General features: G+C 46.9%; 1 protein-coding gene across 2 annotated transcripts in view; it reads right to left on the reverse strand.

Moving 5' to 3' along the window:
• The window catches only part of LOC122566393 (rho GTPase-activating protein 20-like), a 177,965-nt gene that overhangs the window by 104,579 nt on the left and 46,297 nt on the right, over positions 1-27,089 (reverse strand). For both annotated transcript variants that reach the window (XM_043723585.1, XM_043723584.1), the window contains 2 exons: positions 20,300-20,345; positions 19,447-19,619 (listed from right to left, as the gene is read on the reverse strand). In XM_043723585.1, the coding sequence (XP_043579520.1) occupies positions 19,447-19,619; positions 20,300-20,345 (219 nt within the window). The remainder of the gene's footprint in view (positions 1-19,446; positions 19,620-20,299; positions 20,346-27,089) is intronic.

Consider the following 27,089-nt stretch of genomic DNA (forward strand, 5'->3'; position numbering starts at 1 on the left):
ATACGCCGGGGAAAAGAATCGTTGGAAAAAGATGGAGAACACAGCGATCGTAGTTTCGACGCGTCTCCTAATTCGGGCCGAGAAGATCGAGAGACATCTTTCGAGGAGCATCGGTGCAACGTCCTGCAGAAGAAGAATCCTCCTGCCGGTACCTTACACCAGGTTCCTTTGGACTGACTCACGTACCGGTCGCTCGAGCCCTCTCCCTCGCCCCTTCGCGCACGGTGCCACTTTGTTCCACGAACGCACGGAGAACTCGCTTTTCGGAAGCAAAAACGAACGTGGGCGAACTTCTCGAAGGACATTCTCACAGATTCTGTTCCATCGCGACGGCGTTCCTCTCGTTCTTTCTTCCTTTCTTTCCTCCCTTTCTTTCCTCTTCGTTGCCTTACTCTTCGATCCTTTTCATTCTCTTTATCTTCCCATCCTTCTCCCGTTGATCCGATCTTCACGGCGCGCATCGAGGCCGCGTTCACGATGCTATTTAGACACCGTGTTCTAACACCGACGACTCGACTCGATGCAACTCAACGTCGTATCGATGGAACGCAGTCTCTCTTCACGGCGCTGAACGACTCCGCTGGCTGAGATTCTCGTAGGATGAGTTTAATACAATCAGAAAACCGTGACACGTAACGTCAGATCCTAGCCGACGTAAAAAGCCGTGGCTTGCCGACCGATTAAATCGCGCCCTTTACAAGACCCCTTTTGTTCTTCGTGCAGAAGGATCTAATTCTTTCGATTCAAGCGGTTTACAGATCGATATCTCGAACGCTTGACCGATGCCACTTATTGTTAAGGCAGTTAAAACGATATCGAGTACATAGATACGTTGATAGAACGCGAATAATTTATCGCTTCTCTACTGGATATGTTTCAGCGGTGAACGGCAATATGTGACTTCTTCTCAAACAGAAACCTATTTATAGGCGTAATTTTTCCACGCAAATTACAAAGTTACAAATCGAAGGGAACATCGCGACAAGAGAGTCGCGCGTTCCAGTAATTTCCAGCAAACCGGCAAAAGCCAACTGAAAATCAACCAAAATCGCATCGAGTTTCTTCGCTGATGTTAAATGAGTCGCGTCCTTGATACGACACGCGCTGTATCTTTCTCTGTCGAAGAAACAAAGACCAGAGTAATAAAGATCCGAAACGTTATCCTACCATTAAACGGTACACAATTTACGCGGTCTATCGCCGTTTAAACGAAAGAAGGATGATCGTCACCGTCTCGATCCATGGAAACCATTACTGCCATAGCAAGAAGACCCGGTATCGCGCAAGTCTGTTTCCCCTAAAGGACTTACGAGTGACGTCAGAGAGTGGCCGATCACGAGGCTGAACGAGGAGCCGCGATAGCTCGATATTACGGCATAGTGGCGATTGTGCCCGTCGTTACCCTTATCCAAGGCGGTTCAACAGGAATTCAATCTGCGTTACGAGCGCCGCCGAGAGAACACCAGTTACAAGTATGCAAACGTGCGGATGGTGCGTGAATAAGTGCGTTGCCGCGTGTTCGGCCAGGTCCGTGTATACCGAGAGCTATGATTTGCCGGTGCCGCGTACCACCGTCTTAGGACGTGATCGCAGAAAAGCGAACTCGCTCGTTCGTTCCAGCTGGAACCGAGTAGACGTGGTACGTGGTACTTCTCCGAAGGAACGATAGGGAACCAAAGTTGGAAACTTCGTTGGCAGCTTTAGGAGACGAGAAACGGAATTAGTTGGCGGATGGTAGAAGATATAGAAACTGCGGGCTTGGAAATTGGAAAGGAAGAAACCGCGGACGTGAAAATTATGGACTCGGAGATTGAAAACGTAGGAACTTGAAACGTAAAAATAGGAGAGTCGCAACAAGAGAGGATATTAAATCGTCGATCGTTTAACTACTCGAGCCATAAAGAAAGAAAATCTAAAGTAGCAATTGGAATTGCGATATTTCCAGAGTTTCAGTTAAATACACGCGAGCAACCTGCTCGGGAGAAAATTGCACGACTGGTTACGCGGTTTCCAGGAAGGCGATTGTCGAGATTTCGCACGTATTTTATCGCGCGTTTCCTCGTATACCTGTTACGCGGCGAGCCAAGTCGCAGGTGAGCGTACAGGTAAACGTTTTAGGTGACACTTTCGTGCGAAGGTCGTCTATTCGACCTTACGGAGGTCGCGCGCTCAGAATTCGATCTATCGCGCATCCTACGACATTTTCGCGTCTTATATTTCGCTTTAACGCCTCTGGTTGTTCCGTTTCGATCACGTGGCGCGAAGAAACGCGTCCGCGTCTATCGAGCCGGATCGAGCGTAAATAATCGTTCGTAGAACGAAAAGCTGAATGAACCAATTAACGGAGTTCGACGTTACATAAATCACGATCGACAAAGTAGATTAGTTTCGCTGTAAAACGTAACGAGCGCCGGGCTGTGCGGCGTGGCGAACATAAATCTGCTCATTTTCTCAATTACATCGAGCACTACCGCGCGCACGACCCACTTTCAACGACCTTACGCGAACTAAAAGCCCATTTAAAGGCTGCACGAATTTTTGTGACCCACTGTACGTAGCGCGATCGTCAAGGTGCTCGGCCACCTTGGCCGTCGGCTAGCTTTCCATCGGTGAAAGCTCCGCTTTGTGAAACGCTCAACGCGCTGCATACGTGCCAACCTGTCCCCCTCCCTCTTTCTCCGTGTATACGAGAATCGCGAGACCGGTTAGAGACCTTCCTCAATGCGTTCTGTTGTCGATTCGTCGATGAAAAATTATCGGAAGTCGAACCGTGAAGCGTGCTATGACGAAGAAGAAAACAGAAAAAGGAAGAACAAGGAAGAAAGGAAAGTCAAGGGGATGATGGAAAAGACAAACGAGAGAAAGACAATCGACAGGTTCGATCGTCGGATATCGCGAAACGACAACGAATCTATGAGCGATTACTGGCAACGCGTATTTACTTACAACATGCCAATTCCAGCCTTTTCCTCTCTAATTTATGTACGATCGAAACTGCGAAACGCAGACACTACGACGTCTTGGAAAAGTCGTAAACCAAGGGCGAAGCTCATTTTACAACAGCCATATCCTTGATCGTCGATAGGAGAAACTCGCAGGAAATCTCATTAAGTAGAGTGTCCACAAACGATAACGACGTCGTTAATGGCTCGTTCGGAATAATTAACTACGTGGATCTGAAATTCGTTGCTTTTGCGTAGAAACAATGACGCGTGATATCGATATCGCTTACTCGCTTATTTCTTTCTACGCTTCTTCGTTTAAGCCGGGGAAAAGGAAAAGGTTCGTTCACGAGCTTGACTCGTGCGTCCTCTCGATGATAACCTGTTCGTCTCGTCACGCTAAAATTAGTTAAACACGAGAAAACAGAACGAAACGTGTCGGTGACGCGTTAACTAACTCTTATTAGACCGGACAGTAAATCGACGCGATCGTATTACCTACGCTTTTCAACGTTTTTTCAATCGGCTTTCTCCTAGGAATAATCTCGCCGATAATACAAGCAATTCGTTAGAATGTCTGATTTAACGTGAAAACGATAGAGGCAAGGTCGAAATGCGAGCATTGTTTACCCGAACGACTATAAAACTCGGCAAACGATCGAATCGAGCAACGATAAGGAACGCCAGCGATAACGTGCAAATAGGAATTCTACGCACTACGTTTTCAAACGTTGCGTCGCAGCTGGTGTTTGCGAATAATTCGTCGTCTCTGATCCGTTCGAGTAATATCTTCAAAGATGTTCGCGAGACGTACTTCTTTGAACCGTCTATGGAAAAATTCTTGTTAACACGGCGTAACTTAGCGTATCGCGCGTGTAACGTGTTTGCAGGTTTCGGAAACTGTTCGTGAGCTTGTTACAAGCGGCATTCGCGGGAAATTCATAGAGCGGTTATAAGATATTTATGAACATCTCGTACAGTTGGCTGACGAAGACACACGCCTTTACAAGTATCGAGTTGGCGCGTGAAGCTAGGTAACGCGAGGCTTTCGAGAAGGTGTGTTGCGTGCGCCGTGAGATTTCTGATATTTTTAATAACAATCTAGGCGCTATCTACCGACAGGATCCGAAAGAAATTGCGGTAACGGAGTCGTTTTGGTACCGCTAGAAACAGTCGATGCCAATCTGGGAAACCTCGTGGCGTGGTTGCGGCGAAATCACGATTGCAAGGGCCGTGTATTCATCGCTACGAGTTTCAAACGATATTTCCCACTTTCGATGCAATAATCGTACAACCACGATATATACCACGAGCGTATCCTGCTTCACGACGCCGACGATTTCTAATATCTCGTTAACGTTGCGTTAAATATTCCAGGCTCGATGATTTAAGCAACAGGTATTTCCATATCCACTAAATCTTCTGTACGTTCTCGTCGGACTCTGTTTCGCCCCCTAATTTCTTCGGAACCATTCCACTCTGATGCCCTTCGTTAGAATTCCTGGATCGATGAACAGGTTTCTCGGTCTATCCGTGGCCGACCCCGGGGAAATAGGTCGAAGTTGGCTGAAAGCGTACTCGACTCGAAACAATTTTACTTTACCGACGTTGGCGTTGGTCGCGCCAAACCAGCTATTTCATACATACGCGCTCTTTCTTATTTAACGGCGCTCCGCCAAATTGAAACGATTACCACGTTGAACAGTTTTACGAACCTCTCGACTGCAGCCCGATGATGATGTACGAAATCCAGGTGCTGTTGAATAACCGCGATAAAGACACCTCGAAGAGATATTCGAGCGGTAATATCGCGGTCCAGAGGCATCCACTTCCTCTCACTGTCGTTTCGATCTTGCCTTTTGTAGGACACGCATTGGGTGGCCAAGCGTACCGTGCACGACCGATCAAAAAACGCGGCGAGATTTCACTACGTCGAACCGCCCTTCCTTTCTTTCTCTTTCTCCTGTCCTCGATGACCACCGACTGCACAATTTCGTTGTTCCCGACGTTATTACATTAATAACGATCCAGCCAGCCAAATAATTGGATCGAACGAAGAAAAAAAGGAACGGTCTCCTCTCGTTTCTCTCTGTTCGGCTTTCCCTTTTACTCGACGTACGCTCACGAACAAGCGAACACGCATATTTATATTCCGCTCGCATCCGCCGTTACGAAATCCGCTCGTCGAAACTGTATTTTCGATAGACGTCCGCTCGGACGACACGGTCTTAATTTTCATCACCTAAGTCGCTAGCACGACGTTCGCGAAGCGAAGATAAGGAAGCTGGGAACAGAAGCAGAAGACACGCGGTTTACGTGCCTAAAATTCCTCTGGATGACTTCCGGTGTCCGGTTTCTCGGCCCGTTAGGCCGACGCCCTGACGAGAATGCATTTACGCAAAAAATTCGCAGCAACGTGGACGCGGTGGATACGCGGGCCCAGCTGAACAAATACGCGCGGTTCTGCGGCTTCCACGCATTGAAATCTCCCGGCCTCGCCGGCCTGCGTACCACTATACGTATTTATAGATTGACCAAGCAAAAGCGAAATTGCCAGTGATAAACGGAACGAAGGTTGTTACGAATTTATAACGCAAATGTTACATTGGCGAGTTTCGATCGAAAGTCTCGAAAATCTTCCATTCCGCAACGTATATTTATTTCGATGGAAATAGAAGCAGGACACTTCTTATTAACGACGAGTACCTCTGTTTTGGAAAAATTCTTTGAACGCGAGATTTAAACACGGCATCGATTCCTCAAAATACACGTGTCGCGTGTTCGATCCAATATTTTCGTCTATGTTCGTTTCATTTACTCGAACATATACTTTCCTTCGTTGACCTCTGTCGATCGCGTATCCGTGCGATCTTCACGTTACGATAGTTAAAATCGTGGAAGATGGTTGAAAATTTCTTACAAATTCCTCCATCGTCCACCTATGGATTCTATCTCGTATCGGAAGCTTTTACTTTTATTTCATGACGTTGCAATTTCGCTGCAACTTGGCGCTTTTACGTCTCTAATAACGAAATCGCAGGCTCGTGTGCAGCACCATTAAAAACATAATAATCCTACCGAATAACATGGCCGCTAAATCGTACGGACGTTGCACGGTTCGTCTCGATCGGAGACTCGTGGCGGGCCTTGAAGTCGTAAAAGCGATTAGACCGCGGTGCTCGTAAACGTCAACACGACGAAACGATCCATTCGCGGGAAGCGTTGCGATCTCGAAGGATTCAGGAAATTGGATTAAGCCTTAAATACGTTGAAACGCGTACCGCGGACGGCCGGATCGCGCTTAGAACCGCGCGAGATAAGGGACGGCCGGTTATCGTGCGTCTACCTTCTAAGGTACGCGTTGCACGGTCCGCTCGCTCTGCTCGCGGAGATATATACCCGGCCAACACCGACAAAGAGAATACATCTGGCCTCGCCGATGCGGTTAAACGCGGCGAATCGATAAATAAATTCCGCACGAAATTTTATTACCGCACGCGAACGCGTACGCTTCGAATCGCGGACGAACGATTTGTCCGGCCGGGAAAAGAGAAAGAGCCGCGCCGCGTTCAATGAAGCTATATAAATTATTGTATCGATTGTTTGTCTTCGTAAATCTTTAACGAGTATCCCGGTGATCGGTTCGAAAGCGATTCTAGAGAGAAGACGCGCATCGATCAATTTATCACGCGCGGTCTCCGTTTCTTTTCCTGTTGGATATACTTACGAACAATGCTCTCTTCCAAGTCGAGATTTCGATTCGTTCTCGAGCGTTCCATCTCGCGTGTCCGTATGTGCGCGCGAGAGAATTATCGAGATCTCTCTCTTCCTCTCTCGACGAATATTTGATAGTCACGATAATTACGAATATTTAGAGTCAACACGCGTATGGCGGTAGAAAATTAAAACGATCGTATTTTTTCGCAATATCTCAGATAAATAGGATTTAAATAGGAAGAACGGTGATCCGAAACGAGCAGGCGTGTCCAAAACGAATATTTCATGCATAGCTTGTACGTTACAGGTTTCTATAGAATATAGCGAATAAAGGACAGCGTGGAAGAAAGAGGATGGATGGAACGTACGGCGGTATTAAAGATCGACCAAAGTAATTTCCGATATTAAAATACTTTCTTTCCACGCTGGAAACTTTCACGCAAAGATCGGATTATTTCATCAGCGAATTAAGTAAAACACTAACCGACAATGTATTATCGCGATCAAATCGATCGGATCCAGCTGCAATTTCATACGAAATAATCAACTTCCAATCGTCGTTTAACTTGGTAATCCGATACTCTTGTCCGAGCCTCGATACAGGCATTACACGAAAAACGAGTCGCTTTCCTCGTTCTTCCTCTTTTACAAAATTCCTCGTAACGCCAAAGAGAAACCGGTCGTGTATTATATAAGAAATAAACGCGGACACGTATTGCTCACCGATCTGCGAGTATCCGACGATATAGTTCGTCGGTTCGATTGGTCGAATCGCGGCACAGCTCTCTCGAACGCACACAACGCGGAATATGAAATTGTACGAAGGTGAGAGGATCCCGTGTTGCACGAAAGATACCGGAAGATATTCTCCGGAACGAGACTTCGAATCTCGCCAGGCACGTAGAGTATGTTCTCCCGGTACGTAAAGTCGCGGCGAAATTACGGTGGATTAAGATTTTTCCATAGGATCGTCGATGGTTACAAAGGAACCGCGTGTTCGACGATGATGTTCGCTGGTAACTTGGCAAACCAGCCGACACGGCGTAAATATCCGATCAATTTCAACGGTGTCGAATACTTTCGTCGGACGAATACCCCCCGCCTATTACAGCGAAATTGTAGAATAACCAATGGAATGTTGGAAATTCCACGTCGATCATGCTTACGGTAGAACTTTGTTCCTACGAGTATCGTTTATACGAGCGACGTTTTAATCACACCATTCGTCGAACTTTAACGGAGCTTCTATCGCGCGAACAACTATCGATCGTTGTTCCAGTTGAACAAATGATTACTTTGTATCGAAGTTGGCTAAATTTTGACCTGTTCGCGCGAACTCGCCTGCTTCGGATAAGACAAAACGGAGTTGCGTTGTGCCAGGGCTCGTTGTCGGGAAAAAATCGGTGAACCGATGGAAAAAGATTTCACGCAGGTTCGTCGGTCGTGGCATAAAGCTGGACACGTGGATGACGCAACCGATCTCGGACGATGCTGGTGGAAAAGGCTATGCTCGCGCATGGAACTCGACTGGAACGCGTGCAGGCTGTCCTCTGTGTCGAAGGAATTCGCCGCTGTTGCAACGGATCGATATCTCGATTCTCGGTCGCGGATCAAACCGCCGCGAGCCGAGTTTAACGCCCTGCATGTAGGCTACTTTGCAGTTCCGCCGTGCACGACGGTGAAAGTGCACACAGGCGCGTGACCCTACCGTGGTATGCGTGTACGTGTACGCCAAACGCGCACACATCGATCGTTTGCCGATTCTATGCACGCGCATCGGCGTGTCGCGCGAGTACGCGCCATCATCGGTCGGGGGAAAAGCATTTTTCTCGATGCGCTTCAAAGAGAATACGCGACGTAGGTACGCTTCGAGCGCGAATCTTCGCTGAAACATTTACATAACGGTCGGAATATACGGAATACGACTCTGGAAAAGCTAGCCGAGATTTATATCGACGGCTTTCGAGGCAGATGTTTCTTCCGTCGTTGTGAAGTTGGAGGCGCGCTCGAGCGGCACGCGCGAATTCCTTTTCATCGTTCGACGACGAAATTTTGTAAGCTGCCTGGAACGTGACTACGCGAGACAGAAGCGATCAGTCACGATCTCTCTTCTGTTTCTACCTCGCGAAAGAAAGAAAACGCAATTAAACGTTTCACGGAGGTGAACTGGAAAACCATCGAGGATAGAAAAATTTCAGAGAACACGCTGTTCGCTCCGTATCACCGGAGTTCAAAGTCCTCCCGAGTAGAGTTCCATTCCATCGTTCGATCGTTGCATAGATCACGCCCCAGAGAGATCAAACGGCATGTTTTCTCAATAATTCAGCGCGTGCCTGGCGTTGCGAGCAGTTCGATGTTTTATTCATGAGGTTCGTGGCGTCCTTTTTGTAATTACGCCAGCCATGCACCGCGCATAGGTGTCTCTCGATTTTCGATTCATGGCTTCGATTCAATCGTACACCGGGACGGTGGTCGTTCCATCCACGCGATTAATAATACTAACAAATTACTATCCACGGAAGCAACCTTCGCTCTCCCGTTTCCTCCGCATAATTAATGATAATTACACGCCGGGCTCACGATCTTGCATCAACGTTCCCTTGATACTCTATCAATGACCGGGTCAATGATGTCGGGACAACCCGAACATCAATTTAACCAGATTTTCCCGTTTCGCCATTTTTCCTAAGACGCTACCTCTTTCACCGACCGGAAACGACGTAACCGACGGATAAATTTCTAAAGCGGTAGAAGATTAGATCGCGAAGGATCGAACATCGGTAAGTACACGTGAAAACGCGTGGCTCGAGGCGAACTGCAGCCGAGCGGCATTTCCCATGGAGGTGTTTCCAGCCGATATCCGGCCGAACGTTCATCTATGCCGCGAACCTACCGCGATTATATCCACCTTTCGAACCCGTCCTCTCGATAATAAGTAACTTTCATTTCCTCCCCCGACGGCGGCCTTTCCTCCGCGGCAGGAGCAACACGTGTTCGACTATAACTCGCCTCATAAACGGCAAACAGGTACAGCGCGCCACGTTAATGACCTCAGCCTGTTCTTACTCGATAATTCTATCCTAATGAAACGATCGTTTTTATGGGATCCACTGAAAGGGTTTCAACCGGCTGATCTGACATTCGCCGTTGGCTGAACGCGCGATCGATAGAATCGAGCTGGCGGAGAGAAGCGGCAAGACGCTTCGCATAGATGGAAATATTTTGTCGAGCGAGAAATTCGGAGAAAGAACCGCACTGAAACTTTCGTTCCGCCGCTGTATTTCCCGCGAACCGACATTCGCGAACCGTTCATTATCCTCGCGTTTAACGAGTCGATGAGAAGCGGATACAGAGAAATATTTGCATTCTTGGCTGATCCTTCACGGTCGATAGCCGTCCTCGAGCAGGACAAGTACGTCCCGGGTATGGCTTATTATTCCAGAAGGCGTCCCGATGCTGCAGCAATTCCCCCGTGCTTGCGTCGCACGCAATGTATGCGTGACATCCGGTCCCTTCTGCCTCGCGTCTACGCGTACATCTTTGAATTTTACTAAAAGGATCGCGGGTCCTCGTGTACATCGTGTATCTTCATCGAACGTCGTATCGGAATGCGATGTAACGTTGCACGGGAATATTTCTCATCGAAACGCGATGCTTCTCGGTTATCTTCCCCGCTAAAGTGATTATCGATGCATCACCTCGTGCCTCCGTCATCCCTTTCGTAACATGCCAGTGTTTCCTACCGTTGCGTAACGACGTCCAAATTCTTATTCCCTTCCTCCAGCGAACCATGCATTCCTAACCGAAATATACAAAGCGACGATAACGTTCCGGCAGCGGCGCTGAGTCTCGCGTTCCGGTAACTTTTCAAACAACTTTATCCAGCTGTTTGCTCTATACTTTCTTCGGTAGTTACCTAAATAAACCTTAGTTTCTCATTGCTATAATTTTAATTTTAAATAATTTTAATTTTAAATAATTTTAAAGCAAGATCGCACCCTGTGTTTAAATCGAAAAAGATAGAATAAAATAATCCGATAATCGGGTAACTAGCGTACGTTTTGGTAAGCGCACTGTCGCAGCTGGTATCGTCAGCGTGGAATTTCTGCGCGAAATCAACACGCCGTTCCAGCCGTTTCTTTCGGGTTTAACGAGAATTATGTTGGCCAACGTTCGCGAAACCTTCGTGGCAATTAATCCAAGACGCACCGGGACGTAAGATAGCGTTCTCTGGTCTTGCACGGTTCCGCGAATGATTATTTTAACTTATTGTTCCACGAAATTCCGGGAGGCATTTAACAGGCGCGAGGGTAACGGGCCCGTATGCGTACACATGCAGGCGCACACATCGAGTGGAGTATTTATATTCAGACAGAAAAGGTTGTACGAGACGATTCGCGCTCGTGCAAACGCGCCTTTACACGTGTTACTTACGACGTGCCGCAAGTAACGACGTTACGCGTGTACGTACTGGTCAGCCTTAAACCATAAAGGAAAGACGAGTGCGATACACGTGCGCGCCACAGTGTGTACAGTGCTTTACGACGACCGAGCTTTAACGACGGTGGCTCGCTTATACCGAATGAATATTAAATATAAGCGATATCTCTCTCTCTCTCTCTCTCTTTCTCTCTTTCTCTCTATCTCTGACATTCGTGGGCCGTGTAATCGCCCACGAGCAACGTCGACCCGCAGGGGCCACAGCTGAGAATAATTGTCATTATCACGGTATCGCTCTGTAACGGAATCTTTACCTTCGACGTTCGACGTCTTTCTTACGGCCTCTTTCGTTTTCTTAACCTCTGTTATCGAAGCGTTAAATTAATAGCCGAAGGAGCGATATGTTCACGGCCCGAAAAAATGAAATAGAATGCTTCGCAAGATTCGCCAACGAGGATCCTTAACGTTGGCAGAGAACCCGTTGAGCAACCTTCGTCATCGGTCGATGAATCAGGATTACTCGAAAAGCATGATACGATCGCTATAGTTTTTAATATCGACATCGTTCACGGAGAAGAAAAGGAAACGTTGGTCGGAATCGATGGATGGGGTCGCGAAGCTAATCGTAATTGAATAGAAGAAATTACAATTCAGGTGTGGAACGCGAAACGGACATAAATCAGCGTAAATGCAATTAACCGGTCGGTCGGGACAAGCGAGGAAGAAAGAGAAACATCGAATTATAGTAAAAGCGATACTGGCCCAACTACAGCTCGATTTCACTGGCCGTAATTGCGATTAATTAACCAGTTGGAGCGGAAGCGCCGGAGGCTGGAAGGAAATGAAATTCGAAAGTAGATAGGATCTTGATAGACGACGCGAGAATTGCGCAAACCCGATGTTTAATTAATTCCGATGACGAAATTGGCAAACGAACGCGCGTCCACCGCGTAGATACTAAATATCTACTTACCGATAGGTAAATCATCGGCGATAGATATTCTCGTGTGATCGGTGTTCCAAGGAAATTAGCGCAGATGTACGGTATATATATATCTATGGTACAGCAATTACATAGATAAAGGTTAATTTTCGTTTCAACAATGGACAGCTCGTTAAAATCAATCATTCGACGATGTATGGGAAACGTGGCGGCGACAAAAACCCGAGCAACAAAAGACAAAGGTGTCGCAAGAATTGATAAATCAAACGATCTCTCTCCGCGAGCATTGCATAACGGAGCAATTAGCCTCGATTCTAACGAGAAATCAACCTGTCCGCCAGGTATGTGCGAGGAGCAACCTTTCGAAAAATCACGATCGCTCGAACAACCCATTGTTCTTTTCCTATAGACGCGAGTCCAGTCATCGAGGATGATTCCATCGTAAGATCATAGTTGGAAATATCAGGACCAGAGGGACGTCCGATCGTTAATAATTAAACTGTCGTTCGAATTACGAAACGATGGTTAAACACTGGTCCGACTCGCGACGCGTCCAACGACCGACGATAAATTAACATCGCGACGATAATCGTCAGCTGCGATCGATTTAGTTTCGTTAGCTAGCCGATAAAGCAACTTTCCTTCGCTCTACAGAACGTCCATTATCGCTTTTCAAGTAATCGTCGATAAATTTCCGTGCAAGGGATGCGCGGACGGGCTCACGTCCCTCAAGGGGAAAGCCGACCAATCAAGATACACGGATAAGTCGGAGAATTGCAGCTTATCACCGGCGATTATCGACGATTTATCCTCTCCGATACTCGCGGAAATATTGCGAACAACGTTTCTAACGATTCTTCTATAACGAAAAGTATACATTTCTTGCCTGATTTTTCCATCCCTCGCTGTTCTCTAGCGTTTCTCGTTTCGATAAAAGGAAAATAAAAATGGTCAGAGGATTTGTACGGTAACAAGATCAAATTACGTTTTCACTTTTACTTTTGTTTCGCTAACCTTTTTGGATAAAAACATCGAGTCAACGAGCAGATGTTAAACGTTCTTCGTAATGCAAAGTCACCGCTGAAAATGTAGCGACTCTGTTTGAAAGATACCGGTATTTTCAAGGATAATACATATATGTATGCATAATAAATAAATTTTCCCTTATAAATTGCCACCTACAAGCACAGTAGCAATTTTTCAAAATGTCAGCCATTTCGCCCATAATTCTCGCGCTTGCCGAGAAATACCAAGATACCAAGCGCAGGATAGTTGGCGCGTAGAACGTACCGTACAATCGTTGTCGGGCATGTCAATAGAATGTAACGCACAGTGGGCTTGGTTTACCAGCGTACCGTAAGCCCGAGACCAGTGGAATGCAAGCAAGGCGCAATAAGCGTCGTTTAACTACCACGAACGTGGCAATTATTCCAATAATTCGGGGTTGCGTAAAGGTCCATCGTAATTGTTTATGCCCGATTCCTCTCGACTGGCGTGGCTATATACGCGCACACTTATCCGTCGTAAAATTAATGCCGGCGAAAATTCTCCGTGCACGCGTGTAGGTTGCCCAATCAGCCTTTTCCACCGACAATGGCTCGTTACACGGTTTTTTCTCGTGCCACTTTCGTCTCGCCGTGTCCCGGGATTCGTTTCGACTCCCTTAGCGTAGTCTATTATTCTCCGCCGAACGGTAATTGCAGATAACCATTCTCGACTAATTGCCGGCCTGCCGTCAATTATTCGAACGTTTTCGAGGTCGTCCTAGGCCGGCTTCGCGTTTATGATAATCGTTAGCGTTAAAATTTACGCGCGCCCGACATGGCCGGTCGAAGGGAAACACTTACGTGTCCCTTGTTGCGCGAGCCACTTCTATCCCGTGATTATTCCTCGTACGAATAATGTTATTATTATCCGGTCGACGCATACCGCGTAATTACTCCATTTGCGAGAAAATAATGCCGTCGATTATGCGCTGCTCTTCTCTATGCATACACGCGAACCCTACGTGTAAGTAACGTTTATTGCTTTTTCTAAGACAGATGTCACGCTCGATAGACTCGACCAGTTCTCCCAGCGGACGGTTCAATTATCCGTTAACTGTTTCATCATTTTTTGCCCCTGAAGAAATAGAAAGTACGAAAGTGAAAAAACCGATCGAGTCGATAGAGGTGTCAAGGACACGCTAGCCTCTAACTTTTCTAAGGCCAATGCGATCTCTTCGATATGCGAGTCGATTCGAAGCATCGTGCTACTCGCGCAGAAAATCAACGCCGCTGACAGCGAATCTTACCGAACCGCGCGACGCGATTTTACGGCGAATCGATCAGACCGCTTCTTCGTACTTCGGTGACGCTTCTTGCGCGATCACCAGCTATGACTAATAGCTTTCGTTGCATTATTTATAGCAATGCGCTGATAGGTTGCCCGGCGATTTACGCACCTACGATGGAGAAACGCGCTCGCGTACGCGATACGCGAAAATTGCTCGTCGCACTCGGCCGAATTATATCCCCGGAAACGCAATTGATCGCCGGTTCGTTCGGATCGACGAATTGTAACCGTCGCGAGATCCGTTTCGGCTATGGTTAAGCCCGAGGAGCGATACCGTGCTCTGCCCTTGATAATAATTCCGAAGAATAAGAGGAATGCGCGGCCTGAAACGGGGAGACCTTGCAAGTGCGCGTCACTGTAGGTCTTCCTCTGCCTCGTATTCCACCTCGTCCCATCTTCTTCTCATCTTTTTCCTACAACTTGGCGACGATTCTTCGAATTCGAGAAACTGGTCCGGCAACAATTTGTTATCCAGACGTCGAAGCTCGGATCGATCACTAATAACCTTCTTCTAGTTCTTCCTTTTCTTCTTGCGTTACGTGACCGTCGTCGAGGGCGCGCCGAGAGAAACATTGTCCCTTCGTGCTCGTACCTGCGTACGCAGTTTCTACTCGTGCAAGTCTAACAGCGTCTCCTTAGGCCGGTACGTACGCCGGTACGTCGTTGAGGGAGGAAGTCACGAGTGAACGCGCTTCGACGCTTTCAGGAAACAGGTTACCGGTTGTGTTTTTTAATTATCATCGAGCAAAATCGTTGGAACATGCGCGGCACCGAGAGGAATGCGCGCTTATTCAGGAGACAAACACGGCCGCGTTTGCATGAAACAAGAGTTCGCGAGCAGCTTGGATTGTTTCTTTCATCCGACTCGAAGATGGGATAAATTCCTACTTCGTACGAATCGCTTCTTCGGATTCTCGGTTTTTAAACGGCGCCACGACGATCCGCCGAGCTTAATTAATTTACCTGACGGGCGTTTTATTTTCCGTACGGACACCGGCGTCGCGTCGCGGCGAGTGACACAATTTATAGCAAAGTAAATTCTCTACGGTCGCAACCGGGCCCGATTTGCTCGTTTTTCCGAGTATCGCGTCGCGCCTGCTCGTCTTTAAACGGTCCGCCATACTGTCCCTTATATTATCGCGTTTATCGCCCATCAAATCGTCTTTCATCCACGCTCGAACGGAAGAAAAAAGACCCTAGCTCGTCCAACTTGCCAGATTGCTACTCCCATCGCGCTGTGTGCAAGCAACTTTGTGTAAATCTCTTCGCACAAGGCTGTCAATTATCATCGTTCGGTTACCTGATCGACCATATTAGCGTCGTTGTCATCGTCCAAGCGTATCGTCGTTATACCGCGAAACTATCGGGAATATTAAATAATTCAAGAGGCAGGAAGAAAAAGAGAGAAACAAAAAAGGAAATTACATTAAATATCGCGATAAACTGACAATCTTCCTAATCCCCGTTTGAACGCGCAAAGGGGGTAATTCCATTAATCGAATATTTGTATCTCCTTGTTAGCTCGAATGGGTTCCATTAACTCGGAACGAAAGATCCAACCAATAGTACCATCTCCGTTTCAGACTCTTGCGCAATTCGAACTATCACCGATAAGAATCCTCGAGAATTCTCGAGATATCCCCGAGTGAAAAATCAAAGATTCTTTTTATTCTTATAACGCAAGAGAGATCATGCAGCCGCTCATATTCGTTTCCTGCGATAATACATCGAGTATATTTCCACAGTTCGAGAAGCATCGACTAACGTCAGAATTTTACGCCGAGACCATCGATGAGAGCGAAAGATCGTTTATCATCCGCGAAGCATCGCTCCGTCTGTTGCGTACGGCTATAATCCACTAGCTAGGGGAAACCGTTAGTATTTTACGCTTTTAATTGCCTACACGATGATTCCTCGCTTTAATACTCCTAACTATTTCCGCGACTTGTGCAACGGTCTGCGCGAACAACGGTGATGGCTATATATTTCTAAGACGCGCGCATCTTTAGAAAGCTCCGACAGAAAGAGACAATATAGCTAACCGAATCAATTAGATCGTAAAGTATTTGTACGCGTCCCGCAGGCTTCACCTTTCACAAAATTATCTCGCTGCCCCTTCGGGCAAAGCACGTATTACCGGCGTACGACGAGTGCACCTCGTAAATCACTCGTCGTTCTGCAACACGCCAAGGTAGAAGAGAGAAACAATGAGCGCTTGCTCGGCCGCGTATATCCGAACGCAGGTGCGTACCAAGCAGAGAACACCGTGTAGCTTTCTCTCGATTCGCGAATCGAAGCGTTTTCTACGTCGCGTAGAATTTCGTTTGCTTCGGCTCGCTAGGGAACAGATAGCTCAGAATGTGACGGAAGTTTGCCGATTTCTTCTTAATTCGTAAGAGTAATTTTATAAGCGACGAAACTTGGCCATGTTTTGTCCCCTCTTTGTAATTTCTTGTTCGCGTAATAACGATCGCCACTTTATATACCCCTTGTACTTACGATCGAGCACGTTATTTACGGTATTACGTCGTATCCTATGGAACACTTTATACGAAATTCGCGAGACAATCTCTGGTTTACAGCTATAAATAGCCGAAAAAGATTTCACGATCGAAGACACTCGTGGTATAGAGGAGCGTGTAAGATATCGAAGGGTGGTTTCTGTAACGCGGTAGGCGGTAAGACACGTGTACGGATGGAGCAAAGTGTAAGTTTGAATTTGCAACCGGTGGATCGAGCGAGCAAAGCAAAACGGGAACGAAGGTGACGCGGCCCGGGGAGCTGATACGAACGAGTACCGGAGTGCCAGGGACACCCACGTGTGACAAGGCATCGCATAATCTACCCGGACATTTAGCGTAGGCAGGGTACTAGCCGCGGTGGCTACAGGTGCTTCGACGGGCAGGTGAAATTTCATAGCGAATAACGCGATTAATCCGCTATGCTCCGGGGAAAAGTTTCAATTACGTGGATACTGCGGCGCGAGGGAAAGCATGGAAAATCGGAATGATCGATGCGAATGCATCAACATTAGCGCAACCAGACGATAGGATAGATGATATCTGAGAATCGTGCTCGGCGATCTAATGAATTTTTCTCCCATCAAGCGGTCGCCGAGCATCGAGGTACTTACTTTACTGGAGAAAAGTTGGTTGGACGGTGCGAATTTCAAAAGTAACGAGCGATACCGGCAATGGCGATATTAGGGAGAAACGATGTTGCTCGTTAAGTATTCACGACAAAACCACATTTACCGAGAGGCCTGATCGTCGTGCTACGAGCATTAGGTATACGCCAAGATACTCGGGTAGCTGCGTGACTTACAAGCCTCGAGTCTATATTTCAACGGGCGTTAAAGTCGAGGTCGATTCCATCGTACCGAGAGACGCTGTTCGAAGCGTCCGATCATTACACCCGTTATAAGCTGTCACATAGCTCATCTCACACATGCCGCGGTCCCGCACACTGATACCCCGTCCGGGGTACTTTGCCATTTTTTCGATTTTGTAATCAGCCCCGCATCGACGCTGGCTAACTTACGCGCGTCACTTTCGATCTTTCTTAAGACGATTCACGCACAAAACGATCGACGCACCGCGAGGCTAAAACCCATATTCTTCCTTCTAATTATTCCTGCGATACATGTACGTACCTTGATATAGGGTAAGTTAGAGTTATCTGTTCGGTCGGTATATTTGGCTCGGATATTTCGCTCAGATCGAGCAATTTTCACTGGTAATTCGCTAAATTAGCTCGTAAGCTACTTTAAACAACAGACTGTTTGACACGTTAATGCTACACTTGGAAATTGCGTATTGTGTGGCTTAAGGAGCGCGCCTTCCGGAATATAACATCCGCTCGTCGAGAAGTAAGAAGTTCGTTCGATGTACGATACGTTCTTCTTCTGTGGTCGTTGCGCCAAATGCACGTAAATCGTGCGTATAAAATGCCTAAACCGACTGACGCAGAACTTGGATCTCGTGAATGGTGCGATTGTGCTGGTGTACAGCGTAAACCTAACCAGCGCGATGTCACGTGTTCGATCATCGAAATGAAAGTTATCGGAACGATGATACACACGTACGTGGACGTTGTTGTCGATCGGTAGGTGATCCGATCGGCAACATCGACAGCTTTGTCTGTCCGCAGACGCGGCAGGAACTCGAAAGGTTAACCGAAGATGATGTTCTTGTACACCGTTGCGTCACCAGCCGCGTGATAGGACTTTCACTGTGCGCGAGCACGACTACGATCTCTCGTCGTTCTTCGAGAGGCGGTAAAAAGACGGGGGGAGGTCTCGTTATTGCTTCGAGATCGTTAAGGTCAATTACCATGGTCGATTTCTCGGACGCGAGAAAACGCCCTCGACGTAATTCGTCAAAGGCGCTGCGGCTGGAAAAACGCCGGTTCCTTTTCGCCACGAATGAGCGTAATTAGAATTAACGAGCGCGCGATTAATTACGCACGTATCCACGCCAGAATTCGCTTGAGACGTATATCAGCAACGTGCTCGTAACACTGTACAGTGGCTCGCGAAAGTACCTGTACTTGTTCAATTCCTTACCTTACAATTAATTGCTTATTTATTTGTTCGATCGTTTGACGAATATCGTTTGTATTTCTTTCCTACGTTATCGATATACTCGATCGCGACGGTCGAGTGCGATTATATAACGCTAACGAGATTTCGAAATGATTTTTATAACGCGTAAAGTATGGAGGATAAAAGTTTAAAGTTTTCTATGGTAAGCGTTCAAACATTTCCACTAGTCGCTGTACGTATACGGCGAAACGGCGGATACTTTAACGCCCTATATATTAGTGTGCTAAAAAGTGAAAACCGTGTATCTGGTCGAGCTAACTAACTACCGTATATTTCATGCTGGAGCCGAGGATCCTATCGATATTCGTGTCGACCTATCGGTGTGTTTCGACGGATCTATATTCTCGAGGTGTACGTTTGCTCGAGGTGTTGTTCCTCTCGAGCTGGTTCGACTTAATCGTCGGGATAATTCGATCGCTTACAAGCAAACATCGTGTCTCTATTTCATGTAGCTATTAATAACTTACCGGTAGAAGAAGCAACGAGGATGGGGAATGCCTGGCCGCGGCTTGCCTAAGACTAAGAAAGTGCAGTAGGGGGTCCTCGGATGCTCTCAGCTCGTCCAGAATCCTCTTGGCCTCGCCGTAACTCTCCAGGTATTCCCAGTAAGAATTCCAAAACGAGCCAGGGAATAAGTCACCTGGTGGACACACCGAACGAGGCAATTAGATACCGTATCGAAGTCGGTATACCCACTGTGCTTGACGAATTCGATAAATTCTCTCTTCTCGGCTCGTTCCGATCGTCCCGAGAGAGACTAAATCGTGAGCTCGTTGACCCATTTTAAGAGGATGATCGACGATACAAAACATAAGAGAGTGAGCGAGAGAAAGAGAAAGAGAAAGAGAAAGAGAGAGAGAGAGAGAGAGAAAGAATAAACTAATTATACGAGACGCACTGGAAAGGCATGCAAAATTTATCCGCGATGATGGAATAACCGTGAACGAGAACCTCGCGTCCAAAATCTTCTTCGAAATGATTCGATTCAGCGATACATCATCTCGCTACCTTCCCTACGAAACTTATTTCCGTTCGAGGATTCCTATCTTTTTCTCTCTTTTCCACGGTTCTTCGTCAGGTGGGGTCTTCGCCATCACGAAACAGACGCTCGCGCATCGGCAATGATTTACCATCGAATCCTTCGGCTTTTTTACGTTCTTTCCCCGACTCCATTATCCGACTTGGTCTCGCCATAGACTTCCTCGTGAAAGACACCACGACCTATCGCGATTTACATTTTTCTTTGCGATCTTCGCGTTCTCTCGCTATCGCATTACGGTTCGAGTATCTAAAGAAAATCTGATGAAAGCGTACACTCACCCGATTTGAAGGTACCGCCATCCCAATTCTCCAGCGCTGTGCGGATCTGAAAGAAAGCAAAACGGCCATGGTAGAATTGGCTCTTAAAATACAATGACCAAGATACGAGGAAGGGATGGGAAGAGATACGGGGGACCATGTATAATACATGATGTATAATGCCCGAATGAGCGGAGCTCGAGGGGCGCCATACGCCAGTTTTATACAACGGGCGAGTTTCAACCGATCATTTGATTACTTTTTTATACTCCTCTTTACATCCTGCGCTCGATAGCCTTAGCGGACAATTGATCTTTTTCGTGCGACGAAAAAACGATATCCGAGAAGAAAAACGAAACCGGCGTTGCTTTCTCGTAGCAAAATACGAATTAGGTGGCGAACAAAAAATTAAGGCGAGTATCCGGACCACGTGCAATTGGATGTCGAACGGAATCGAGGAACCCGTTGCTTTTACGATCTTTCGAAGGAAATGACGATCGAATAAAAATACAGAGAGGAGAAGGTGAAGACATTTTTCAAATTTACTACTTCGGTCTGGACGATGATTCGCGATGGTTCAGAGGCTAAATCACGTCCTCGAAACCAGCTTGTTTCGTTCAATTATAACGCGTCATTATGCCCGAATAAGCTCCTTAAGGCTCTTTCTATCATTACGTTATAGCGCGAGTGAAACGAGGGTGAAATTCTCTTCGAATAAAAGGGAAACAAAATATCCGGATACCTATCGATCTCGATGTCGGAATAGATATTTTCTTCCGATAGAAAATTTTTCTCACCAATTTCTAAATTGATTTAAAAATGTAGAAACCACGTAAACGCCCGTAATCTGACTTTTACGCGCAGACAAACTACTTCTTTTAAACGAACGCCTCGACTTTCATATTTCCTTCGAGACCACTTTCTAGCAATGGCGACTCGTTACTCGAAGCTCGATGAACCGATCAACCACGTAGATGCGAGGACTATGTAAAGGTACGACCGACACCCACTTAACTCTTTAACGAGTAACATTGTCACGAGAGAATCCACTTACGTTTCCATTACAGTAGGTAAAGGTAAAACGACCGGTCCGCGCGGCGTGTAAAGTGGCTTGTACAGCGACAGTATCGACCTTATGTTAATCGGCGCGTTAATGGTTAATTTCAGCGAGGCCGTAAAATCGAGAGAAAGTTGCGTAAATAAAGACCGACGGACAGGTGGTACCCGTGGGCACGGTATTTGCATTTCTTTTCTCAACCAACCGGCGTTACATCGAATAAAAATATTTATCGTATAGTTTCGACTTCTTTTCGGATCACGCTGCGCCAGGACAAGCGATTATCGACGATACAGGGTTAATTGCCTGCGAGCTACGAATACGTATCTATCATGGACACCGTGTAATCATAATAAAATTGCTGGCGTCTGTGCGCAGGTTCGCTAACGAGCAATTTCTTGCGCTTTAATTGCTACGCTTTGCGTTGACCATCGTCGTCCAACGATCGAGAAACTTTTATCCGACTTTATCGGCGTTTATCACCGATTTTCGGAATTACGTATTACAAGTGGATAAATACACGTGCAACCACACGTAGTTTCGTGCGTCTGTGGCACGTGTTCCGGAGCGAACGAACGAGAGAAACGTCCGACTACCAGTTTAAGAAACGGTCATCAACCTTCTGTTATCCGTACCTTAAAAAGGCAGCCTACGATGATGACCCGCTGAGTCATAAGATACGCGATAAGGCATCTAAAATGGGGCGACGAGCCCGTTTATATCGTGCGCGGGTGTTCGAAATCGTTTCGTCTTTCAGAAACGTTTCACGATTAATTCCCGAAATCTTAGAGTTCGTCCGAGCGAGTGATCCAACGCGGTTGCTGTTATCGCGTTACGAAGAAAAATCTTGACGGACTCTTCGATCGGTGATAAACCGCGTCGAGATAAACGAACGAACGCCGAACAAGATTGGAAATCAACGGGTACCGATGTGCGATACGTCGATGTATTCGAACGTGGATGATGAATTTTCGCGGTATCATTCGTTAAGTTAAAGTTTCGATAAGGACGTATGGGATTGGAGCAGAGGGTGCAACGTCAGCGGGATGACGGCTGCCGCCCGAGTAAATTGAAAAAAGGGATGCGTGTGGTTGTAAGGGGCATCGTATGGTTGTCGGTTGCATTGTCACGTCGGCGACGGCGCGGCGTGACGGTGCGTCGGCGTGTCGATGTGTTTCTTATTGTCAGATACGTATCTATGTTAAGCGCACACGCAGTGCATGCGCCCATGCATTTATGCAACGCATTATACGCGCCGGCGAGGCCGAGCATACGCCGTGACCCATTCATTTCCGAGCGTTATTCTCGAAAACCCAATCCTAGATTAATTATAAATTATTCGTATTCATGAGGCGCTCTACCGGCTGGAGAGACCTTTATAAATCGGTTTGGAAACTAATAAAGGAAAAGAAAAACAGAAAGAAACAGCCGGCAACCTCCTCGTTAAACCTCTCTCTCCATCAACATCCAACTTTATTTTCCAACGGTTACAACGGCGAACAAAGCCGAACGACGTTGTCCCGGCTACCGTGGTTCACCGCCGCGTCAGATTACGATGCACAGGCAGTCGCGAGACAGAGACGAAGAGGACGAGGGCATTCCTCGATATCTAGGTTCGTGGAACAGCGATAGACGATCGTGGCCGATCGCCGATTATCTCGAGGACCTGGTGAATATTACAGAGTCTCCGGAGTGTCCAATTTTTCGCTGGTCCCTCTCTCCTTTCTGCTGTCTCGCTCGAGCGAATCGTGTACGGAGACGCGCATCCTCTTGGAGGCGGTTTTAATTACACGTCGCGCGACCGCGATCGTCCCCTCGAGCCTGCATTATCCATCCAGGACGAGCTCTCGAGGATGAGTACTCCGGAGGGCGTTCCCAAAAAAACAGGCCAGACCACGTGTTATTAGGGACTACGCGTGGGCGTTTCAACCACCCATTATTATTTTATAGTCGTCCGGACGGTCTCTCTATAAAGATTTTTTACCCTGCGAGCCGAGATTGAAGATCGATAAACGGGACATGCACCTGCGGAGTGGCACGAAGTTACCTGCTCCGTGCTTCTTCTTGTCGCATCCATCCAACCACGATGTCAATACGCTTTTCTATTTCGCTTATGTAAATCAGCTTCTTCATCCGGTACAACTGAATCGCGTTTTCGCCCCGGCTCTCCTAAATAATTACACGCCTCGCTGCATTTAAATCACAAACAGGTTTTTTCCCCGAGATATATCAATATAGGGGAACGACGAAAGCACCGTGGGTTTATAATTAGGTTACACGGAATTTTTAGCTCGCCGCTGATCATCACCTGCCTTTATCGCGATCCCTCTTATTTCTTATCATTGACAACGTTCGCACGCGCGAACTGTACATACTCGATCTACGATTATACTCGATAATCGATACGCGATTGCATCCTGTTTAACGTTACGTTCATGATCGACCGAGCTCGCCGGCTTCTTCGTTAAAACGAGACGTGTCAGATACGTGTTTTGTCGTCGCGTCGTCACCATTTCGTCCCGTCGAACGAAAGTGTAAGAGAGAACGTTCGAAGCTGTTCTAGTTACGATCAAGTGAATCGTTCGGTTCGAGCTCGTGGTTCTTTCAGTCTCGTCTCGATCGCGTTTTTCCGAGTCACATGCTCCAACGGCTCGGCTTTTGTTGCTCTTCGTTTATTGACACTGACGCGAGTTGGAAGACTTGAAAGAGCCACGCGTGGAACTCGTTTCGCGTTGTCCCAGTTTTCTCAAATCATCGCAAATTAATGACAAACCGGCAAAAAGGAGCAACCGGAGACCGACGATTTACGACGAGCTGTTCTGTTTTACCCGCGATTTTTCGAGAATACGTTCCACTTCTGTCACGCGGCCGGTTTGCTGGCGTAACCATCGCGTCGAGGAACGCGTTTCACGCGATCGAAGCCATCCACACGCGAGAATCGTTCCCTTGGCGGCACGTGAACTACAATTTCGGCTGCAGGAAGCTGAACCAGAGGCGGAGCTAGCCACGTGGGCCGCGCATAAATCTCTTTATTCTTTTATCGCCGCGGCTAACAAGGCTCCTACATACACGTTCGTCTTCGTTGCTAACGAGAGCGTTGACCGCGCGTCGATTGTGCAGGGAAAGCAGATTCGCGCTTGAAAAACCTTCTTTCTCTTTCCTACTGCTAACTGCTGCGTACACTCAACCGATGGTTATCCAAGATACGTTATTATTACCTTTGATGTTCCTCTTCGATCATCGTTTCGATGTCGTAAAGAAACGTATGGGTTGGACGGAGGAATAAAATCATCGAAGCGGAAGCGAATTCCTGACGTACGTTTAACGTGTATATTATTTGGCACAGATCAATTTTTTCATACGCGAACTGCGTTGCAAGTTAGAACGGCGTACGTTTCTCTCGCGATACCGATTCGACTATGATACGTAACGCCGCGAAAAGGGAACAACTGGAATTCCAACGAGGATTATTACGACTCACGGGACGGCATGGATACCAATGAAAATTTATCGATCCGTCACGATCAACGTCGATTCGGACCGACTACGATCGTAACTCCCACTGGTCACACCTTTATTCTCCGAGCAATCGATTAACGAGTGGCTGGGATCGCGATGCTTAATTTCTCTCGGCTTGGTTACGCAAGCCAATCGTTTGTTCGATTGGCAAAAGCTAACGATGGAACTCGTTAACGAACTTATTCTTCTGAAATGCCAAAGTTTGACGCAATACGCTTTTGCATCGTGCGACTGTCGGACGCTGAAGCTGCGACCGCGAAACAACGTGACACGCGAAGGCGAAACCGTTTTGCGAACGGAGGCTACGAAGGAACGTGTCCTGGGTTCGCGCACACGACGAACAAACCTGCGTGCACCGCGGAACGCACTTTCTCCTGTCTGAGATAAAAGCCGTGCCGCGGTGAGAGCGATTTGCGATTTTCTAGGGTGTCGGGAAGTATCGGTTTGATTGATGCACCCACCACCACGACACGAGAGCATTGTCCTCGTATTCTTTCTCTCGATTTCCATTTCGAAAACCATCTTCCATCGTACACGCAACACGGCTGAAGAATTTACAATAAATGTCCAGTCTTTTCGATCGTCGCGAAAATCGAAGGGATCGCCGCAGCGAAAAGGGAAGAAGAGGCAGCCGGCTCGGGTGAATTTAGTTTTTAAATTCGGATACACCGACAGCGATTAATTTGCATCCGCGAAACTACGTTATTAATTTGGGTAGCTTTTTAGGACCAAAGACGCGAACAAAAGATATTCGACACAAGGTGAGAAGAAATTAGAGATCGATAAGCAGAACTGGTCCCATTAGCAACGCGATCGAAACCATCGAAATTCTGCGTCCCTGTATTTATCATTTCCTGCTACTATCGCGTTTCTCATTCAACGGCTACTCGACGCCCCCGAGAGGCGGTTCGGAAATAAATGTCGCTGCCGAAAGGCGAAGCCCGGAGGTGATCAAGCCCCCTCCATGTCGATAAACTTTTTATTTCTTCGACTCGTCCTTTCTTTCGATTCCTCGTTCGGACCCTCGTTCTTCCCTCTTATCCTCGCGTTAAAAGCTCGCGCGCGTCATCACACGGACGAGCGTTACACATAATCCGACCGTGGAATTTCTTTGTCGGAGAAGACAAGTTCCCGGAAGACGTAGATGGAAAGGTTGAAATCGCGCGTATTAAACTTGCCAAGTTGGTTGAACATTCGTGACGAATGCTTATTTAGCGAAGCGATCGGTAGAGCAAGCGATCGCTACTTCTTTCGTAAAGCGAAAAACTTTCTGAGCAAACTTCTCTTTCTTCTTCGCTGAGTGAAACATTGACAAGACTCTCGCATACGATAATACGAATTCGCAAGAAATTAACGCTCACTCGGTGCAGGCTGGATCGTTTCTGACACATTTTTTAAACTTTCACTCGATCTCCATCGTTTCAAGCTTAATAAAATACATATATTTATATATATATATAATGCACGCAGAACGATAACTGTAAAAATTTGTTGAGATACGTATAATTTTCTGTGCTGGATTAGGTTAAACGCGCAGTAAGAATATTTAATTGTATGTGAGTATCAGTGTGTGGGAGTATGTGTGTGCGCGGTATCTCAAAAACAGATGGATGTAAACTGTTCAATCGTTAGAAGCATCTGGAAGAGTCGTCGGTTAACAGACGGGTATAGAAGAAAGTGCTGAGACGCGTGCAGATATGTATCCATGAATATAGCAGAGATCGTCCATTAAATAAATGTATAACTATTTAAACATTAATTAAAAGCGTAAATTTTGCGTTCCCATAACATTATTTCGGCTTCAAAGATCCAAAATTCTCAACAAAATTATTAATGCAATGACGATGCGATAGATCCAGCAGAAACATCGTAGTAGTGCTAATAAATTTGTATCTTTCTCACGAACGAACAAAATATTCGATGGATCACGATATATTCTCGAACCGAGAATGAAAAGCGGCTAGAAAAATGTCGTAAGTGGATGTCGAGGTAAAGGACTTTGCCGCGGTGAGTCGTGCGAGAATTAAACTGGACCGTGTCCGCCCCCCGTCTCAGAAAAATAAGAGACCCTTGCCGATGAAATCGAAACCGTTCTCGACGATCCGCTATCCCAGCAGTCCACTTTCCCAACAAAATGCCACCACGTTCATCCACTTTCCTGCGACGCGATCGTCTCTTCTTTTTTTCTCGTTAACCCGCGTGTGCTGCACGCCGCGCGGCACATTTTTTCCCCTC

The sequence above is a fragment of the Bombus pyrosoma genome, linkage group LG3 (genome assembly GCF_014825855.1).
Source record: "Bombus pyrosoma isolate SC7728 linkage group LG3, ASM1482585v1, whole genome shotgun sequence".
Lineage (NCBI taxonomy): Eukaryota > Metazoa > Arthropoda > Insecta > Hymenoptera > Apidae > Bombus > Bombus pyrosoma.